This window comes from Camelus dromedarius, chromosome 23, assembly GCF_036321535.1.
Source record: "Camelus dromedarius isolate mCamDro1 chromosome 23, mCamDro1.pat, whole genome shotgun sequence".
In the NCBI taxonomy this organism is placed as follows: Eukaryota; Metazoa; Chordata; class Mammalia; order Artiodactyla; family Camelidae; genus Camelus; species Camelus dromedarius.
Window position 1 is genome coordinate 29,229,389 of NC_087458.1, and position 20,851 is coordinate 29,250,239.

The following is a 20,851-nucleotide window of genomic DNA, read 5'->3' on the forward strand; positions in this document are numbered from 1 at the left end:
GAATATTTCCCATCACATGACGTACTCTTTCCCTATCTCACATCCTCAAGATCTCATCTTCCCTAGAAATTACCACTGCATTGAAGTTTGTGTGATATACAAACATATATCATATGTTTATATATATATTGCAATATGAATTTATCATACACACATGCATATACACAGATAGATCTAAACTGAGCAAAATTTTAGAAAAACAATAAAATTCAGTTTTTCTTTAGTTTTTAAAAATTTTATTATTAGTCCAAATTTTGTTACTACAGTCTTTCCTTTTTTTTTTTTTTTATTGCAGTTTGTCTGTTTCCACTGATGTAAAAGATTCCATTGTGGGGATATGTCATATTTTTTAAAAAATCTGTTTTTCCATTGAAAATCATTTATTGATTCATTATTATGACTATAAATACTATGAACTTTTCTGGAAATGCGTTTATGTACATGAGCTACAATTCATCTTGAGTGTGTACATAGCTCTGGACTTGGCAAGTCATAGGTTATGTGAATCTTCAACTATGTAACACAGTGCTGAATTGTTTTCTGAAGCAGCTGTACTGATTTGGCATTTTGACCAACAATGTTTAAAACAGCCCCTTGACTGTGGGTAATATCAGGCTTCTTAGCTTTCTCCAATCAAATGATTGTGGAATGGTTTCTCATCATGTCCTCAGCGTGCACTTTCTTGGTTACCAGAGATTGATATTTATTCATATGGCTATTAAATACGTGTTCAAGTCTACTATGGTTGACCTTTCCTTTATTGATATGTGGAAATCTGTCCGACCAGCACAAATCAGCACGGAGAGTTACCTGAGGGGATACAAGGCTAAGGTGGAGCACACATACAGTTAAGAGGGTGTTTGTGACTAGCTGAATTTGTTTTTCAGACTGCGAAGACTGGAAGGTTAGAAATGACATGTCTATTTTGAATCAACATAATTCATATTCTTCAGCTTTTACCTGACAAAAGAAAATGTACCTTATTTTTCCCTATGCAACTCCAAATCCAAACAAAGAGTTGCAGAGGTGTCAACTTTCATTTCATTTAAGTGTTTCAGTATTTTATTTTTTCAAAGAACAAGAGAGCAGTTTTCAAAAGATCGTGTGCTGACTGAGTTAGATGGAATAGTAAGCAGATAAAGAACTAATTTGTTTTTATACATAGACAGGCCTCCTTCAACCAATTACTGTAGAATGGAATAATAAAATTTATTAAAATATCATCATTACAAAACTAATAATTATTATCAGTAAAATATGGCAGAAGCGTACCAATTTCTGGGCCAAGGCCTTAAGAGATGTAGTTTCCATGTCTTATCTTTCAGAATCCTCACTGTAAGAGCTGTAAGCTGTAGTGTGTGTCCAAGCTATCTTAAAAAGACTTCGTGGGAGAGGAGCCTTGAGGCTACAGAGAGAGAGAGAGAGAGAGAAGCTTAGTGGAATTGAGACTTTCAGCCTTGCTAAGATCCCGAAGGTGGGTGTGAAGCTGTATTGGACCCATCAGACTCCCCTAGTCATCAACTGGATACAACCAGCTGACCCTTGTTGACGTCACACGGAGCCCAATAATTGCCCACCCTGCATCAGTTGCTTCCCTACAAAATTATAAACTGCATTAAAAGGTAGTTGTTCTAACCACTTAATCCTCAGGGTATTTTGTTAAAGTAATGGATAATTGAGCTGATAGATATGACTAATTTCATTACTTTAAGAATTAACCTTTAAGAATTAGGATATTATCAATTCAAGGTTAGTAAATTTCAAAAAGCAAATATGATATCGGAGGAAATGAAAATATAAAACTTTATTTCAGAATCATACCCTTTACTGAGGAAGTCCCTAGCCTGATGTAGTCACATAGATAAAGCCACAAGGGCAGTGTAACATGATATTCTTGTGTCTTCACCATCCTGATAAGTGAGCTAGATGTGTTTCCTTTAAAGTCACGTATTCTAAACCATTGTCCCAAATCTTTGGATTTTGCAAACACACACTGTTACGTCAAATGTGAATTGACTCTGTTATAAATTTGTCATAGCTGTCTGCTGAGATTTTGAATCCTTGTAGATTTAAAACCTATCTTATAAACAGATCCCTGAATCCCTGATCATCTATAGAGTTTCTAGAGATGAAGACTGGCAGCTTCTCCTGCATTCCTCCTCCATTTCTCCTCCAGCTCCTCCTCCTCCTTCCCCTCCTTCTCTTTTCCTTTCTATACGTCTTGATCTCTAATCTCCTAATTCCACTGAATTAGTTCTGATGGGTCAGTTTACCATCCTCCTGGGGAATATTTCACACAGATGTGAGATACTGTTCTTTTTATTATTATTGTTTAAAATTGAAATTATTCCTGAAAAGCATTTTATGTGCTTTCAGACTCTAATGAAAGTTTGATGTGGTAAAGATTTTACATGAGCAAGGCTGCCCTTCCGGTGCATTTCCATCCCTCTCCAGGGATCTCCATTCCAGAAAACTCAATTTTTCACTTAGTTTTGCCAAGAAATTGCTCTTGAATATAAACATGAATGGCAAATGGCCTTTCCCTTAGGATAGTTCACCAGGTTATTAGGAAGATGGATATTTAAAGATAAAATTAAATTAAACAAGGTAAGAATGAGTATAGCAAGCAAAGACATCATATGAAGCTAACGCATAACACACACCCAGGTCTGAATTGCACTGTCTCAGCCTGCACAGTGTGCTTTATATCAACAATGTTATCTTTTTTTTAATTGACTTATAGTCAGTTTACAATATTGTGTCAATTTCTGGTGTACAACACAATTCTTCAGTCATACATGAATATACATATATTCATTTTCATATTCTTTTTCACTGTGAAATACTACAAGATCTTGAATATGTTTCCCTGTGCTATACAGTATAAACTTGTTTATCTATTCTATATGTACCTGTCAGTATCTATAAATCTTGAAATCCTAGTCTGTCCCTTCCCTCCACTTCCCTCCAGGCACCACAAATTTGTATTCTATGTCTGTGAGTCTGTTTCTGTTTTACATTTAAATTCATGTGTCATCTTCCTTTTCTTTTGTATTTTTTTAGAGTCCACATATGAGTGATATCATATGGTATTTTTCTTTCTCTTTCTGGCTAACTTCACTCAGAATGACATTCTCCAGGGACATCCATGTTGCTGCAAAGGGTATTATGTTGTCATTTTTATGGCTGAATAGTATTCCATTTTATAAATATACCACAGCTTCTTTATCCAGTCATCTGTCGCTGGACAGTTAGGTTCTTCCATGTCCTGGCTATTGTATATCTTGCTGCTACGAACATTGGGGTCAACAGTGTTATCTTGTTGAGGTCAGGATGCCATTTCTGTACAGAGGAGAAATTTGTGGACAGATGACTGAAACTTTCCTATTGGCTTATCTCAGTCTCATTTTCATGTTTTCCTGTCTGATTAGCAGGAGTAGATGGAGTTTTTTTGTGAAATTGGATGCTTATAAAATTGGGGGATTCTTCTTAAGAGAAAGGACAAACAATTTTTGAATGTGAAATTCATGTTGAAAATGAGAATCTGTTTAAAGCAAAATAAGTTACAGAGAATTAGTGCAGCTTTTGAGCTTCTGATCCCATTGGCAGTCTACCATAAATACATCAAAGGACTTGCCAGCTGCACTGTGTCATTCTTGCCCTCCTAGAATACCTGGTGACTCCTGCAATTCTCCTCACTCTCAGGGGCTGTGCTGGGGGCAAGGGTACTAGTTTCATGGTAAAGCTTCCTCTGTTGATTTTTGACACATTTTCTTAATGTCCACTTAATTTCCATATACTTTTTTCTGTCAAAATTTATTTTTTATCTGTCCTACCTTCATTCTACAAACTTCTATCAAGTTTATTAAATGTTTTAAGTACAGTAGTCAATGCTGTGGTCAAAGTTACTTCTGACACACCACCTGCTCTCAGGAAGCTTACAGTCTAAGGAGAACTGCCATGGAAGCTAAAAGTTACAGTATAATGTGTGCTACAGGAGAAATATGCTATGGACATTAGACTGAGAACACAAAGGAAACAATGGACAACACCTCTAGGCAAACAGAAGGACTTTGTAGAGGTGATGAAGCCTCCACTGAACTGTGAAAGATGGGGAGGATCTGGGTGGGCAGAGAAGAGGACAGGTGTTTGGGGCAGAGCCCTGCTCAGATATAGAGGAGTGATTGAAAGCACAGAAGCCCAACATAATAGTTGGTACAAACAGTTACCTAACATGACCAGGATGAAGTATGTGAAGGGCCTTAGATCTCATAATGGCAAACTGCGGGGCCACCCTAAGGTGCCTGCACCTACTGCATGAGAAGCCTGGAAATGCTAATGTCTTGTAAACAGAAGCTCCGCATAATGGCAGCCTTGGCAGGGATAGGGCGGGGGAGTTTGTGAGAGGAGGTTTGAGGAAGGAAGTGGAAGGACCAGTTAAAAGACTGTTTTGTTGTCACAGTTTTGGTTGCAGTCAGTTTTGCTGCTGCTGCTTGACTTATGACAAATGAACCTTTAAAGGAAGGGGAATAATTTACTGGGAGATGTGGCTCTTTGAATGAAATATCAGATGGTTTTAAAACTATTCCTTGATTCTAAGTAGAGCAAAATCATCTCTATTTTATCTTCTGATTAATGCTCAAAAGTGACAGAAAACTACCTGCAAACAAAACCCAGACGTGAAAAAGTTATTCGTTGTAATGTTTTTCCTGAAAGAAAATTATTAAAAATTTGTGAAAGTGATCATACCCCGATGTCCATGAGGCTTAAATGATTGGGAACATATGGTCAGACTGAAATGTGATGGTGACCTCTAGTTGCCCAATGTACATTGGGTTAATTTTCATTCTTTGTGCCAAGGAACCAGGTAGGTTAAAAGGACTGGATGTCAGTAGGAGAGAAGGAGTTGGGGAAAGACCAAGGGCAAGAAGGATCATGGGTAGATGGGAGCTCAAAAGAAGTATCCAGGACCATTACACAATAAGGATTTAATGGCTTAAATAGAAGGCATAATAGATGATTGAGGAGAGACATCAGACACCAAAAGAGCAGAGGAACATGATGTTAGAAGAATGCTGGAGAAGGCAAAGTTTCCATCATTTAAAAAGTGGGAGAAGCTCCATTATCTGAAAGGTGGGCAAACGCCAGTAAGCCTTTGCACGTCCGGTGATGAAATACGTGGCTGTGAAGGATAGATCGTGCTTGGTTTCCCATCACGTGCTTTTTAAACATATATTCTGTGCCAACTTGTTATCTCTAGGCCCCTTAAATGATGCCACAAACCCAAGGAAGCACATATTGAAGTTATGTTTAAATCCTCTGAGATTTATTAGACTAATGTCTAAAATTGATCAAGAGAACTCCACTTTCATCCTCACTGATTTCTGGTTTATCACAAATCACAGCTCCAAACAATTACTTTAAGATTAGACACTGATTCTGTATAACCCATCTCTGATGATGATTTGTGCACACATCCTTCTCCTTGACCTTAGTGCTTTCCTTTGGAAAGACTTCGAACACTTAATCTTTCCTTCCTCCTACATTCTGCTCCAGCCCTACTGGACTGACCACCAGGTAAAGGCAACACAAACACTGCACAGGGAGGAACTTAGATAGGGTGAGAAGATAGGAGAAAAGCAGAGACATTTTCAGAAAGAAAGAATAAACAAGATGGTTCTTGCACCCAACATAACTTGCACTTAAGTAGAGAATATGTATAAAGAACACTAGACAATATAAAAATGGCAAAAACTGAAAATTTCGAGTGTTTTCTGAACTCTGACCTAGTATGTTGAAGTTGTAGTAGGAAGGGCAGCTTTTGGATCACAGAAGCACTGAACACGTTTTCTGTGGGAGAAGGCTGGGTGGGGAGGGACATGGCTAAGTGCTGTTCTAGCAGTGTGGTTGCAAGTCGAACACATTCTTCAGTCTAAAGGAGAATGTGCGCTCTGTGCCCATTGTTTCTCATACAAGACATTAGAGCGTGTTGTGTTACATGAATAAAGGAAAAGATGATTTCAAGGCCTGCAGCTTATTCTGTTACTTTCAGTAAACCATTCAACTGTTCTGAAGCTCAGATGTCTTTATCTAAAGAAATGAAAACTTCCTAATTATTAGAATAAAATGTGATGAGATCATGTATGTTAATATGTAGGAGGGTTGAATAATATATGAACAAGTAGGCCTTATCTTCCTGTCAAAATAGCATATTTACAACTAACTGGTGTATTATTCACTTCGGGTTAAAGCTTTGTCCGTATTGAGAGAGAGACATGTTATGACGCCTCTTTTAGGCCAACTAAACTGAGACCTAACCTGACTCTGACTCTGTGAGGCGTGGCTATGCCGCTAAGTTGGACAGCGGACTGTGCAGGGCTGTGGTGGTACAACGGTATCTGAAATGCTGTGTATGCACTGGGTTGGCTGTTTTATCCTGTCCTACTTTACAGCAACTGAGATGACCGGCACCTACTTTTCTGCACGATATTTTAGATGCCATCCTTTAAAAATGTTTCTATTTGTGACAGGCAATACTTAGCATTTATCTTCCTCTTGTCAGAGTATTTCCAATTACATTTTAGAAAATTCTTTAATTTACTCATTCAATTAAGTATGCAGCCATTATAAAGCAGTTTTTCCTAGATGAAGCATTTGGATAATTGGCTGCCTCAAAAGCCAATATAGAACCACATGTTAACAACGAGTATCTGTGAAAGACAGGATTGTGGACAATATTGTCGCTTTGTGTGTGGTTGTCTGTGTGTGTGTGAATTCTGTTTCTTTAAACTATTTTTAAAAGAAGATAGTATAATATTAAGTGGATTTGATTAATTGAATAAAAATAAAATGTTTCTTAAGTATTTTTATTTCACAATATTCCATATGGAGAAGGAATGAGATAGCCATTGAAATATTCTTTTCTGGTATGCATGGTATTTGCCTAAAACATGCCTACTATGTTTGATTCAGCTTTATGAAGAAAAGGAATGAATTTGTTGAGATAGTTACTCCAGAGGAGGAAATGGAAAATACGTGTAGTTTACTACCCATAACACTAGCTAATGTTTATTGAGCATTGATCATACCAGGGGTTTTACATCTATTATCTTATTTTATTTTCATAAGGTCTCATAGAACAGATGGGCTTCAACAGCCCCGCTATAGGACTAAAGTTTAGATACCCACCAAGCTGAACTTGGCAGATTCTCTGGGCACGTGTATCCAGGATCTAGAGGTCCAGCAGAGGAGAATTTTACTGATTTGGCTGCATGTATAAATAAATATAAACAAATCTAGCTTCACTTCTCAATCTTTCCCTACCCCTGACTCTCAAATCTGTTTCTGAATTATTTCAGAACATAAGCCACTTTATCTTTAAAAATATAATTTAAATCACATCAACCTCCTGTTTAAAACAATATTCCACTGAAATTAGAATAAAGCCCACGCTCCGTCACATGGCCCACAAGCCTGTGCCGCGTCTGTCTCCTTACTGCCTCCCTGACCTTGACGAGGACTCTTCTCCTTCTTGCCATAACGGCCTTGTTTTAAGTGTGCACAGCTCACTGCTGTTTCAAGACCTTTACAATGGATATTCTCGCTTCCTGTTCTGACCCGGCACCTTTATCACTGCTCACTGTTTTTGACCATTCAGTTCTTTGTTTAAATATCATCTCCACAGAGAGGGTGTAAGATCACCCATTCCATATAATCTTAACCAAAGCAAACTTTCTTCCCTCCACCTTAATGCTCTCTATCCCCCATACTGTTAATTTCTTTTCTTTTTAGTACTTGTCATTATTTAAAATTATTTTATATATTTGTTCATGTTTATCATTTGTCTTTCCCAGCTTAAGCAGGCCAGGGGTTTTACCCATCTTATTATTGACTCTCTCATCAGGACCTAGAACTGTGCCTGAAATGAAACAAACAAATCTACAACATATTAAATGAATGAATAGATAAAATTGATGTGACATCAAATAAATATATTCAGAAATATCTTCATTCTTGGACTCACATGGCCTTAATACTGTGAAAGATCTAAAAAGACTCACCTGCTTTAGAAAGCTTTCTCAGTTAGATGCTTCATATCACATGTTTATTAAGTTTATGTCTCAGTTTGCCCAGGAGTAGGAAGTGCATTAACTCCCAGTGTAAACCATAACATAAATAATCACCTTGAGGTGGTTCTGGCTGCTAGAAAATTCTTTCTAAGATTGAGGTGAAAAGTGTGTGCCTTTTTAGCCTAAAGTCATGCGTGAGACTACCCACTGGGACCACGGAAGTCTTAAGACCTCAGTTATTTGATAAGCATTGTAATATACATTGTGAATCTTATCGTCTGCAGGACAAGACATCATAAGTACATTTAACTGATTTTTTTTATAAGATGTCCTTTTATTGTTTTTTATATATATTCCTTTCTGGACATCTCTCATTTTGACTATATGTCTTCTACATTGTGGGACATGAAATTTGTGGTAAACATAATTGATTGTCCTGTCGCCTGCAGGTAAATGTTTAACCACTGACTCTCCTAGTCCTGACGTGAATGTTGATTAACATGCTGGTTTACTTTAGTGAATAAGATGAAACCGACACAGTAAAGACCTAAGTCTTTGTTCTTTCATCAGCATCATGGCTCAATGTAGCTTAAACGTGCACTACAGTATCTTAACACATAATTCCTGATAGCTTAAGGGGATACCTGATAATACTGGTTGAGTTTGTGGCTCGTTTTCAGGTATATGGAAGACACAGGGCTAGCCAAACTCGATCCCCAATCAAGTCTACGACACCCACAGCTTCTCAGTAGGAAGGAGAGCCTGAGTGTGGAGTCTAGGCATGGGTAGCTTGCTTAATTCCAAAGTCTCAGCCTTGGCAAGTGGCCTGGGCTATGGACAAGCATTGACCTTATTTTTCCTTTTTTTAAACTTAAGAAAATAGTTCACACAATACCTTCCCAGCAATGCATCCCATCCTGATAGAGACAGAAAATCGCGGCTCTTTTGAAGTTTTTCTTCTAGGCAGGTTTCCTTTCCTGTTAGAAACAAAGAAACAACACAAATTTAATTTTAAAGAAGATGTGTCCAAAATTCTCCTTTAGGAATGAGGAAGTCCTATGTTCCAGTTCTACAGCAATGCAGTCTCATTCTTGAGAATGTGAGCTTTCACTGCAGTCCTGGATTTTAGTCCCAGCTCTGTCACTTGGCCAACTGCTTAACCTTTCAGAGGCTCAATTCCTTCGTGTTTAAAATGGGAAAACTAAAATTCAGCTATATTTTATAGCTGAATCTGCAATTAATGTCTTCTTTGTTTCCTAGCAATGAGCAAAAAAAAAAAGGGAAAGGGGAGAAGAAGGGAGCCCAGACAGCAACTGAATGGAACCCTGCACACCTACTTGGCCAGAGGGAGGTGCTATCAGGAACCTATACAGGGTCCTAGTTAATGCTAATAAGCACATCCTGTTGGATTGATTTCTTGTTTATTAGCCAAAGATAATTCTTGCATTTTAAACTAAAAGTGTACTACAACTGTCATTAGCCTTGTCAAACTGCTAAATTTGAAAAATGCTAGTACAATTTTCATTTCAAAAATCACAATATTTCCTTGATCCTTCCCAACATCCTTTCTCTTTACTGCTGCTTGCTGAAGGGCATATTACCTTTTAAATTCTGCATCTTTGTTTCATAGCGCACCCTCATTTGCATTCCTAAAATCCGATGTTTCTTTCATAGAACACAGTATCCTAATTAAAATATTAAAAGATGCTTTTTGAATGAAGAGAATTTACACTGCCATAAAAAATGCTCAGAGTGATGCAGGATGTTTCCTTTTTATATTTCAATGACTCTTTCTCTCTAAATTATTTCTAGTTATGTAGTTAACCCTCTCAGCCTTCAGGGTGTATTAAAACTGTGGAAGAGGAACAGGCAGCAAAAAGAATTGAAGCAAAAAGAGTTGATGTCATAGTAAAATTCTGAAAAAAAATCAATGTATTTATTTTCCAATTAACTCCCACCAAGGTGTCTTATTTTCTTGATTGATTGTTTCATTTAACCTCCTTCAATTTTCAGGGCAGGACTAAGCACATCTTGGGTTTGCAGCTCAGCAGCTCATTGTTTTACTGTTTGTGGAAATCCAATCCCTTGTTTCATTTGACTTTCTTTCCTTTCTTGATCTCCATTCTCATCCCACTCACTTTTACTGAGACGTTTGAAACCCTTACAATTTTCTTTTAAATATCTTTTGTAATTATACGTACTTTAAGTTAACTAAATGATGCCTTATTCTATTTCCTACTCTGTTAACTCAACACTATGATTCTGAGGTCTGGATATTATTGCTGAATGTATCTGTATATTCTAGATATATTTGTCAAACATTTGTAGACATTTTTTCTATTCTGTATTTTACAATTACCTCTATTGTGTCATTTTATAAAAATAAATTTGGTGTTTTTTTAAGTCCAAGTTATCCTTTGTCTTCCTTATATGCTTATACTTCCTTATATGGTTAGACCTCTGGGTCTTCTCACCCTAAAAGTTGTGTAGCCTCAGCCAATCAGATATTTTCTATTTTCCTCTTCCTTGCTCTTTATTCTTCATCCTATAAAAATTTCTTGCCTTCTGCCCATTTTGCAGTTCTCTGCAATATGACAGTCCACTTCATGAAGTGTTAAATAAAATTTGTTTATATTATTTAAATTATCTTCTTTAATGATTTTAACAGTTGAATGAAGTAAAAAGAAATAAATTTAGTTTAATGTGAATCTACTGTATATTATAGACTTTACCTAGAACATTTAAATGATTTCACCAAGAATTATGTTGTTAAATTTGAAAGAAATTCCAAGTCTGAGTGGAATAAATAAAACTTCTTCTGAGGTCTAGAATCTGATAATGCCAATTGAAATAAAGTAAGAAGAGAGAGCAAATCAAAAGTACCTGTGGGAAAAAATATCTTTCTTGGTAGATTCTTCAATTTATTTGGAAAAGGGTCAGGCAAAATATTAACCGGTAGTATGTGTGGTTTAATTTTGAGGTTTCAGATTCATTCAAAACCACAGGAATTTACAAGTAAGAAAAGGAGGAAAATACATAATTCTTTTGATAATTAAAAATTTATGAAACAAAATCAAGAAAAATACATAATTAGGCCTTCTAAACCAACTGAAGAAGTTTAATTCATTATACTTCCTCAGATCTCGAGCAACTTCTTATAAATCTGATATGAAATCAAAGAAAAATAATAATATGTTCCTTTATACTCTTATACTCTTTCTTATATTCCCTTTTTGGTTAATCTTACCACATTTACTTAGGGAACCAGACCAGAATAAGGAAGCACTTCCATTTCCCAAGTTATAAGTATCTTGTAAAATGCATACTTGGAAATAGATCCCCACTAAATTACACTTGTTAAATGAATGAGTAAGTAAATAGAAGGCCATCGAAGTCTACTATCGGAACTAGATAAAGACTAGAGAAGTAGTGTGTCATTTTTTTTAAATTGCCCTAAGAATTTGAGAATACACAGACCCACAAGAAAATACATTCTTCCTCAGTTGAGTAATTAAATCAGGTTATGTATGTATGTAAACCAACAGCTACCTTGTCTGTGCTACATTCGAGCTCCGTTTTTCTGCTGAATTTGGCGCCGCAATCTCGGGGCAGCGGCGGCTTGGGAGGCGGCGGCGGCTTGGGCGGCGGCTTGGGCGGCGGCTTGGGCGGCGGCTTGGGCGGCGGCGGACCGTGCGCATACGCGCAGCCTCCCTCCCCCGCCGTCCCGCCTGCGCAGTCGCGGCCACAGCTATTGGCAAGTTTCCTCTCAGCTGCCGAGGAAGCGACTCCGGGCGGAATTGAGGAGAACCCGCCCCTACAGTGTGGAGGGCCGGAACGGACAGGGCCCTCTTCCCTTTCAAAAATGTCTCAGCAGAGAACTAAGTCCATTATGGCTTTAATGAAATGTCCTGAAGGACTGGGGGAGAAAATGCACTTTCCTTCCGTGAAGAAACACCACGCAGGAGGAGCGTGGAGGAGAAGGCGCGGACGTTCCAAAGAAGCCGAAACTCAGACGGCCTGTCGGGGAGGACGCGCTGAGCCTGCGAAGGTAAGAAGCTGCTTTTCTGTTCTGGCTCCTTTCTACTTTGTACCAGAACTACCGTCACTAAATTGTATACGTTTTCAGATAAGTCTTTAGAAAACAAAATCTTAAGTCTTAACAAAGTTCATTCTGCTACAAACTCTTAATTTTTGTTGTTTAATTAGAAGGTACTTCTAACACATTTGATCCAAAGCTCTCATTAAAACCAGCAGGAAAAGCTTTAATGCCAATCATGCAGAAACTACGTGGTTTGACAAATTCTTTTTAATGATCTTGTAAACATATTAAAAGCAGTTTCAGGCCAAGAAATGTAAATAAGATTAACCAATTTATACTTATATAAACACATAGCATAAGAATTACATTAAAAATTAAACACCATTAAAATCATTTTTGTAAGTAAAGTTATGTCCCTTGCATTGAACTAAAAGAATTGTATTTATTTTTTTCTACCAAATGTTTATCACTGTTCATAGATATAAATTAGTAAATTCCTGTGATTTAAAACTCTTAATTAAACTTTAGGATATTTTTTCTTTTAAAGTTTAATATAAAGTGATAAGAATATATATACACACACAAAGAAAAAGGTAACTAGCTGTAATTTTGAAATTATAATGCATTTTATTGGCTTTCATCAGAAAAATATCATGGAATGAAATATTTATATCAAAACCAACATTTATTTCATTTATTTCATCAGTTATATTTGTGGCCCAGTAATCCAATCTTGAGACATTTTTCTAATTTATGTATGTAATTTAAGGAGTTTAAAATTTGCCTAGTGCCTATTTCAACATTTGTCACTTTATGAATTGTGAGGTGATATATTTACATGGAAAGAAAGTTGATGAGTCATTGTATTAAAGCCGTAATTATAAACCATTAACTTGAAATAAGTATAACTTATTCTTTTGAAAAACTTTAAGAATCCCTAATGTAGTTCAGATGAAAAGATTTTCTGTAGATGGAACCCTTCTGTTGCCAGAATTGCCTTCTATACTTGATGATTTTAAGTTTCTACTCTCTATAGCACCATACTATAATTTTAATAGAACAGCAGATGAAATCTATTATTTTTTATGAATTAGATTGGCTTAGTTTAGAATCTATTCCTTAGAATTCAGTTGCATGCTGTGAGAATTTAACTGTTTTCAGAGCCATATTAAAATACAAGATTACTCCCCCCCCAGCATTGGAGTAGATTTTTGGTAAATACAGATCAGGACCCAATTCTGGTTCCTTTCTGAGAGGCTTGGGCTTCTTGGGCGGCTTGAGCGGCTTGGGCGGCGGCGGCTTGAGAGGCTGCAGCGACTTGGGCGGTTTGGACGGCTTGAGCTGCTTCAGATTTGTGGTGGCAGCGGCTTGAGCGGCTTCAGAGGCTTGGGCGGCGGCTTGGGCGGCGGCTTGGGCGGCTTGAGCGGTTTGAGAGGCTTGGGCGGCGGCTTGGGCAGCTTGAGCGGCTGAGGGGTGTGGCCGCGGCAGCTTGAGCGGCTTGGGCGGCTTTAGTGGCTTGGGCGGCTGCTTGGGCAGCTTGAGCGGCTGAGCGGTGTGGCGGCGGCGGCTTGGGCGGCTTGGGCGGCTTAAGCGGCTTTGGCAGCTTGAGCGGCTTGAGCGTTGTGGCGGCGGTGGCTTGGGCGGCTTGAGCGGCTTGAGCGTTGTGGCGGCGGCCGCTTGGGCGGCTTGAGCGGCTTGGGCGGCCTGAGCGGCTTGAGCGGATTGGGCGGCGGCTTGGGCAGCGGCTTGAGCTTTGTGGCGGCTGCGGCTTGTGTGGCTTGTGCGGATGAGCGACTTGGGCGGTGGCGGCTTGGTCGGATTGGGCGGCTTCAGCGGCTTGAGCGGCTTGACCGGTGTGGCGGCGGTGGCTTGAGCGGCTTGGGCGTCGGCTTGTGCAGCTTGAGCGGCTTGAGCGTTGTGGCGGCGGCCGCTTGGGCGGCTTGAGCGGCTTGGGCGGCCTGAGCGGCTTGAGCAGCTTGGGCGGCGGCTTGGGCAGCGGCTTGATCTTCGTGGCGGCGGCGGCTTGTGCGGCTTCTGCGGCTTGAGCGGCTTGGGCGGCGGTGGCTTGGTCGGCTTGGGCGGCTTGTGCGGGTTGAGCGGCTTGAGCGGTGTGTCGGCGGCGGCTTGGGCGGCTTGGGCGGCTTGGGCGGCTTGGGCGCTTTAGGATTTTTTTATGAGTGCTCTTAAAAGTTGTTCTTTTTTGACATTTGATAGAGTGGAAGTGTTTTAAATATATAGATTTTTGTTCATGTATAGATAATCTGTGTTGTTTTTAAACATGGATGTGTGTAATATGTGATTTTAGAGTTTTGAAATAAAATTTTTACCAGAGTATATCCAGTAAGCTTTGTCCATCACTGTAAGGATGTTAGCTCTAATTCTTAGGGAAAAATTTTTTAAATCTGTTTTTATATATAGTGGCTAACATTTCTAAATCTGAAACTCCAAATTTAACCCTTCCCACCTGTTTCCCACAGTAAGCATAAGATTGTTTTCTGTCTGTGACTTTCTGTTTTGTAGATGAGTTATAGTGCCTTTTTTCCTTTTTTTTTTTTTTTAAAGATTGCACATACGAGTGATATCATATGGTATTTTTCTTTCTCTTTCTGGCTTATTTCACCTAGAATGATGATCTTTAGGTCCATCATGTTGCTGCAAATGGCATTATTTTGTCTTTTTTATGGCTGAGTGGTATTCCTTTGTATAAATATTGTATTTATAATATATATGCACATATACGTTATGAAAAATAAAAGAACATATTCTGTTTATATTATTAAATTAACAATAATTTAGAATAATGTAAATAGAATATATATAACAATTTAACAATAAGTACAAAAAAGTTAACCAAATGGAAAGATAGGGGAAACTAAGATGAAGTTAACTCCGTGTTTACACTTCCAAAAAAAGGAAATCTCATTGCTTTCAACTTAATCACTTGTAGTTTAAATTAGTATATTTACCCCAAAATACTATTTTGAAATTTGACAACTTGAAAAAAAAATATGATGTGAAGACCTGTAGAATGACTTGGAAAATCAGATTGAGTCTTGTCTGTTGTATTGTTGTAATCTATAATAAATGAAGAGATTAAAAATTCAGTCCAATATCTCTTTCAGAAGAAAAGAATTTAGTTTACCCAGACTCTTTACTTTGTCCATATCGAAGCGTTTATACATTGTTAAACATAAAGTTTTCCATTATGTTGACTGATTCGGCATCTTAAGAATGTCCCTCTCAGTAGATGTCAGCACAATGGGATTTTAAAAAGCTGTTGTTTTGAGTGATGATCATCGAGGGAAAGAAACATGATGTTTCTCAGAGAAGTATATACCATTTCAGTAAAATGTAAGATTAGCTCCTGGTGGTGGAGAGAAATGCATAGTGACGTCAAACATATGAAATCCTTATAATGAGGTCTTGAATATTTGCTCATAGGGGAAAGAAAGAGATAAAGAGAGATTATTTCAAGGTATTTTATGTATTTAAGAGAAATAATGTTTCTCAGTGCTGTTGTAGTCCTCAAAACACAGTGAAGGTCACTGCAGTAGGAAATGTCTCTGCTGATTTAGATAAATGTGGCCTCACTCCAATATATTCTGTTTTTCCTTTTATCCGATTGAAAACCTACCACTGGTTTTTACTGTAGGTTGTCAGACAGAGCACAGATATTTTATAAACCATAGTGGGCTTAAGTTGGCACCAACTTTTAGCCTTTAGGGCAGTTTACTTCATGATTTAAAATGCTTCCCCCCTCCCTTCTTTATGACAATGCACAATACAGATGTTCCTGTTTTGAAAAGCTAATGTTAATGATATCTCCCAAACCATGTGCTGGTATTAGTACACAGGTCTGAGGTAATAGGTCATTCATTATTTCATGAATGAAGATGAATATGGAGATGTGCTCTGGGTGAGTAGTTTACATTAAAAAAGGCACTCAATAAAAGTGGCCTTTTAAAAACTCGATGATTCTCATGTTTAATTTATGCCTATGCTGTCTGCTTGCCATAATAAAATAAATAAGGAAAAGTCAGACATAAAAATCTGTAATGTAATGAAAAAAACTTTGAAACTTAAAAATTGTTTTTTTAGGATTACTCTAAACCAGACACTGTGAGATAAGTTTAAAATAAACGCAGTCTTTAATTTGCATGAGAATCCTGTATGTGGGCTTATTGTTGTTACTATTTTTTAGATCAGGAGAATTTTCCCAAAGCCTCGTTATCTAGTGAGTACCAAAGGGCGATTCAGACCTGGATGCAATAATTTCAGTCTACACTTCTAACGACTGTTCCACTGATAATTTGGATAAAATGTAAGTGAAGAGATAAAATTAGTAATAGAAAGTTGTAGGTAGAGGACTAAAGAAAGAAAGGATACAATGATCAATAAAACTAAATTAAAAACACAGGGAACTATATTCAATATCTTGTAGTAACTTGTGAAAAAGAATATGGAAATCAATATATGTATGTTCATGTATGACTGAAGCATTGTGCTGTACACCAGAAATTGACACATTGCAAACTGACTATACTTTAATAAAAATATATATTAAAAATTAAAAATCAAATGTAAAAATTAGAGAAAATGTAAAACCAGTATTTAGTGAAATACTTAATATTTAATAAAATAGTTAATGAGTTAGTAATAATATTTAACTAAATATATTGCAACTCTGACCAAAAGCATTACATTTTATTTGAACCAGGTTACAAGAAAGGAAATAGACTGTTAAGAGAATAAAATTACATTAAAAGAAAAAAAAAAAAACCAGCAACATGAAGTGTAAACTTTAACACACCGACCTAATTCAGGAGCAACAAAGATTGCACGGTGGTCAGGATTCCAGTTCTCTGCCTGGGTCCTTCATTCTCTCAGGCACATAGGCACTCCTTAATCTATTTTGGGTGTTTTCCTCGCTGTAGGCACTAACATAGGCACTGGAATTTCCCAGGTACACAAACCAGACCCAGTCCCCTCCCCTGATGGAGCTTACATTCCATTAGCCTTGTTGATGATGAATACATTCATAAGTAAAGTGTATGCCCTAAGTGCTTGGGGCGGGCAGTGTAGAGGAGGACGGGGGATGCTAGGAGACTGTAGCTTTAAAATAATGTGATCATGATCAGGGAAGACCTTACACAGAAGCTGGTACTTGAGGAAAGAACTGGAGAAAGTTTTTGCGTATCTAGAAGAAAAAACTATTTCAATCAGAAAGGATTGGAGAGGTAAGTTCCCTGAGTTTACAGGGTGTTGAAAATCCTTCAAAGAAAGCAAAGAGGCCTAGTTAGTTTCCTGTAGCTGCTGTAGCAGGTCACCACGAATGTGGTGGCTTAAGACAACAGAAATTCATCTTCTCACAGTTCTGGAGGCCAGAACTTTGAAATAAAGGCGTTGTGCCAAACTTTCCCTGGTGACTGCAGGGGAGATACCATTTCCTGCTCCTCCAGATCCTGGTGGCTGTAACAGGTGTTGCTTGGTTGGTGGCTGTATCACACTCAGTATATATCTGAGTGATACGGATATATACTCTCCGTCTCTGTCTTCATATCATCTTTTCTTCAGCTCTCTCAAAACTGCTTTTCTTTTATAAGGATACATATAATTGCATTTATGGCCACTCAGATAATCAAGGATAAGCAGATCCTCTATTGACCCTTAATTTAATCACCTCTTTTGTCCTCTAAGGTGGAATTCACAAGTTCAGTTGATTTGAGATGAATACCCTTTGGTGGTGGTGAGTGGGGGACATTTCCCGCTGACTTCCCCAAGTCAGGCTCTTTTTCTACTAAAAAGGAGAGGGGGGTGTGGTTGGTTGTTGCAAACTTCTTGGTGTAGGAGTTCTTTGTTCTGGGAACCCTTTGCAGCTGTCCACGTGGGTCAGGTCAGGGTGCCCCTGTAAAACCTCCAACAAAACAAAGGTTGTTTTCTATTCTGCAACTTGTTGCCTTTGTAGGAGTGCAGAAGTGCTGACATCCTTAAAGGTCAGAGCCCCAAGAATAGTCTCTCCTGTCTATTTCAGGCTAAAGGCAACATTGTTTTCTAAAAGGTGCAGAGCTGGCAAGACTAAGCCTAGAGAACAGAGCACAGGGCTAAAGGAAAAGGAACAGATCTAATATGGAGTCTGGTTTGTTCTTTTCTCCTACAGTGCCTTTTGGTGAGAGGTAAGAGGATGTGTCTGGGTGGGTCCTCCTCTGCCCTAGGCTGGGGTTTGGGCAGGAGCCCTGCCAGGTTCACCGTAACTTGGACCTGATCTCCCACAAAGTAGCAATTATAGGTGGTTAAAAGGACCTGTCAAAGTCCCTTCAATTGCTGGTAAACTATATGGGGGGGAGGAGGGCAGGGGAAGTCTCATTGGCCAGTCAGCAGTCTCTCGGGATGCAAGGGACCAGTGTCGTGGCGGTTTCTAAGGTGGCCAGGCCAACACAGGTGCCTCCTTGGCTCTTTAGCTGTGGGCTCCTAATATGGACACTTTTAAATCTCCCGTCCCTCTTCCCTCTGTCCCAGAGCCTCATGCACATGGCCCACCTCCTGTCTATCCCCCTGTGCTCAGCCGCACTCCCCCCCCCCCCGCAGGTCCGTGTGCCCAGTGCCTCCACCCTACGGGTCCTGATCACTATCTGGGCCATCAACCACCTAAGGCCCACAGGCCAGTGATGGGCAACCAGGGACCACCCTGACCCGCCAGCTCAGACGAGGCACAGGGCGCCAGGGTCAGGGCGCCCGGGAATTGGAACCGCTTCCAGCCAGGCCACTGGAGCCCTGTGGTCTCTGAAAGTAGCTGTACCGGATCGTGACACTGTACTGTACCCGCTGGGGGCCGTCCTATAGTGACCTGAGCCCGGACTTCCCTGCCCCATCTGAGGGTGAGAGGTGAGGAGGCGGTCAGCTCCGGGTTGGGGTGGACTTGGAGAGAGGGGGGATCCCGCGGTGAGGAGTAAGGGGCCAGTCGGGGTGGAATTGACCCAGCTGAGGGGTGACCGATCATTTCGGGATGTTGGGGGTCCTGTGGTGAGGCATGAGGGGTGAGCTTGGGGTGTGGGGGCCATAGCTTAGCTTAGTACCTAGCGGGGTGGAGAGTGGGGATGGGGACTTCGGTGTGGGGAGGAGGAGCCCTGTCTTGGGGGTATGGTGGGAGACTGGGCCTGGCTAGGGGTGGGGGGGACAGTGATGGGGTGGGGAGGGGAGGTGAGCAAGGGTAGTGGAGTTGAATGTGGTCTGACCCGGGGCGGGACCTGGTCGGTGCTGGAGTGGGGGCGTTAAGGATGGAGACCCGCCTCGTCTGGCCCCCCTCGGCCCGACTCGCCAGGTCCTACACAGCAGGAGCCCAGCCGGAGGGTGCGGGCTGCCAGAGGGAGGAGGAGAGGCGCGCCTGCGAGGACGCACAGACCCGCGGACGCGGGAGCCAACCCAGAGGTTGTGGAAGCCGAGTGGGAGCTGGATTCTCCTGGGCCAGCTCCCGAAGAAGAAGGCGGCCTGGGGACTGGGCTGCCGCTTGCCGTCGCCTCTGCTGCCGCCGCCGGGCAGGTAAGGGGGCGCTGGTGGAGGCGTGCAGGTCGCGGAGCCGGCGGGTGAGGCCTGGGCTGCGCAGGTGGGCGTGGGTGAGGCTCAGGCCGCGGCGCCTTTCAGGACCCTGAGGCGGGCGCCCCCCCCCGGTAGTCCCTGAACCCCGCGTCTGCGCTGCTTTTTGTATTTGGGTTTGGGAAAGCAGGGGCACCCCCGGGAGGGGAAAGCCGCCGGACAGCCCCGGAACACCTCCGACCGGCCCTTAGGTGATGGTCTGTTCCCGGGAGGCGGGTGCGGTGCGGTGCGGTCGCGATGGGACGGGCTGCCCCGTGCGAGTCCCTGAATTTGTTTCCTATTCCCCCAATGCTTGGGGCGGCCTTTGTTTGCCCATGTACGCGGGGTGCACGTTTACCGGTCAGCGGCTTGAGCGGTGTGGCGGCGGCGGCTTGGGCGGCTTGGGTGGCTTGAGCGGCTTGAGCGGCTTGGGCGGCGGCTTGGGCGGCGGCTTGGGCAGCTTGAGCGGCTCGAGCGTTGTGGCGGCGGCCGCTTGGTCGGCTTGAGCGGCTTGTGTGGCTTGAGCGACTTGAGCGAGGTGGCGGCGGCGGCTTGAGCGGCTTGGGCAGCTTGAGCGTTGTGGGGCGGCGGCTTGAGCGGCTTGAGCGGCTTTGGCGGCTTGGGCGGCTTGAGCGGCTTGAGAGGCTTGGGAGGCCTGAGCGGCTTGGGCGGCTTGAGGTGCTTGGGCGGCTTGATCGCCTTGAGCGGTGTGTCGGCGGCGGCTTCTGCGGCTTGAGCGGCTTGGGCGGCGGCGGCTTGGTCGGCTTGGGCGGCTTAAGCGGCTTGGGCAGCTTGAGCGGCTTGAGCGTTGTGGGGCGGCGGCTTGAGCGGCTTGAGCGGCTTTGGCGGCTTGGGCGGCTTGAGCGGCTTGAGAGGCTTGGGAGGCCTGAGCGGCTTGGGCGGCTTGAGCGGCTTGAGAGGCTTGGGAGGCCTGAGCGGCTTGTGCGGCTTGAGGTGCTTGGGCGGCTTGGGCGGCTTGAGCGGTGTGTCGGCGGCGGCTTCTGCGGCTTGAGCGGCTTGGGAGGCCTGAGCGGCTTGCGCGGCTTGGGCGGCTTGAGCGGCTTGAGAGGCTTGGGAGGCCTGAGCGGCTTGGGCGGCTTGAGGTGCTTGGGCGGCTTGATCGCCTTGAGCGGTGTGTCGGCGGCGGCTTCTGCGGCTTGAGCGGCTTGGGCGG

At 41.6% G+C, this 20,851-nt stretch overlaps 1 protein-coding gene and 1 long non-coding RNA gene across 3 annotated transcripts in view; one reads left to right on the forward strand and one right to left on the reverse strand.

The window, feature by feature from the left end:
• Window positions 1-1,261: 1,261 nt before the first annotated feature.
• Window positions 1,262-11,677, reverse strand: LOC135318945 (uncharacterized). The gene is made up of 3 exons (XR_010377418.1): window positions 11,619-11,677; window positions 8,965-9,046; window positions 1,262-1,405 (listed from the first exon to the last, which is right to left on the reverse strand). It is a non-coding gene; the product is annotated as an uncharacterized LOC135318945 (long non-coding RNA).
• A 187-nt stretch (window positions 11,678-11,864) lies between these two features.
• The window catches only part of LOC116149083 (tropomyosin-1, isoforms 33/34-like), a 69,457-nt gene continuing 60,470 nt past the window's right edge, over window positions 11,865-20,851 (forward strand). The window contains exon 1 of one of the 2 annotated variants that reach the window (XM_064478089.1): window positions 11,865-12,117. In XM_064478089.1, the coding sequence (XP_064334159.1) occupies window positions 11,932-12,117 (186 nt within the window). In that variant the 5' untranslated portion in view covers window positions 11,865-11,931. The remainder of the gene's footprint in view (window positions 12,118-20,851) is intronic. The other variant, XM_064478087.1, reaches the window with a different exon arrangement.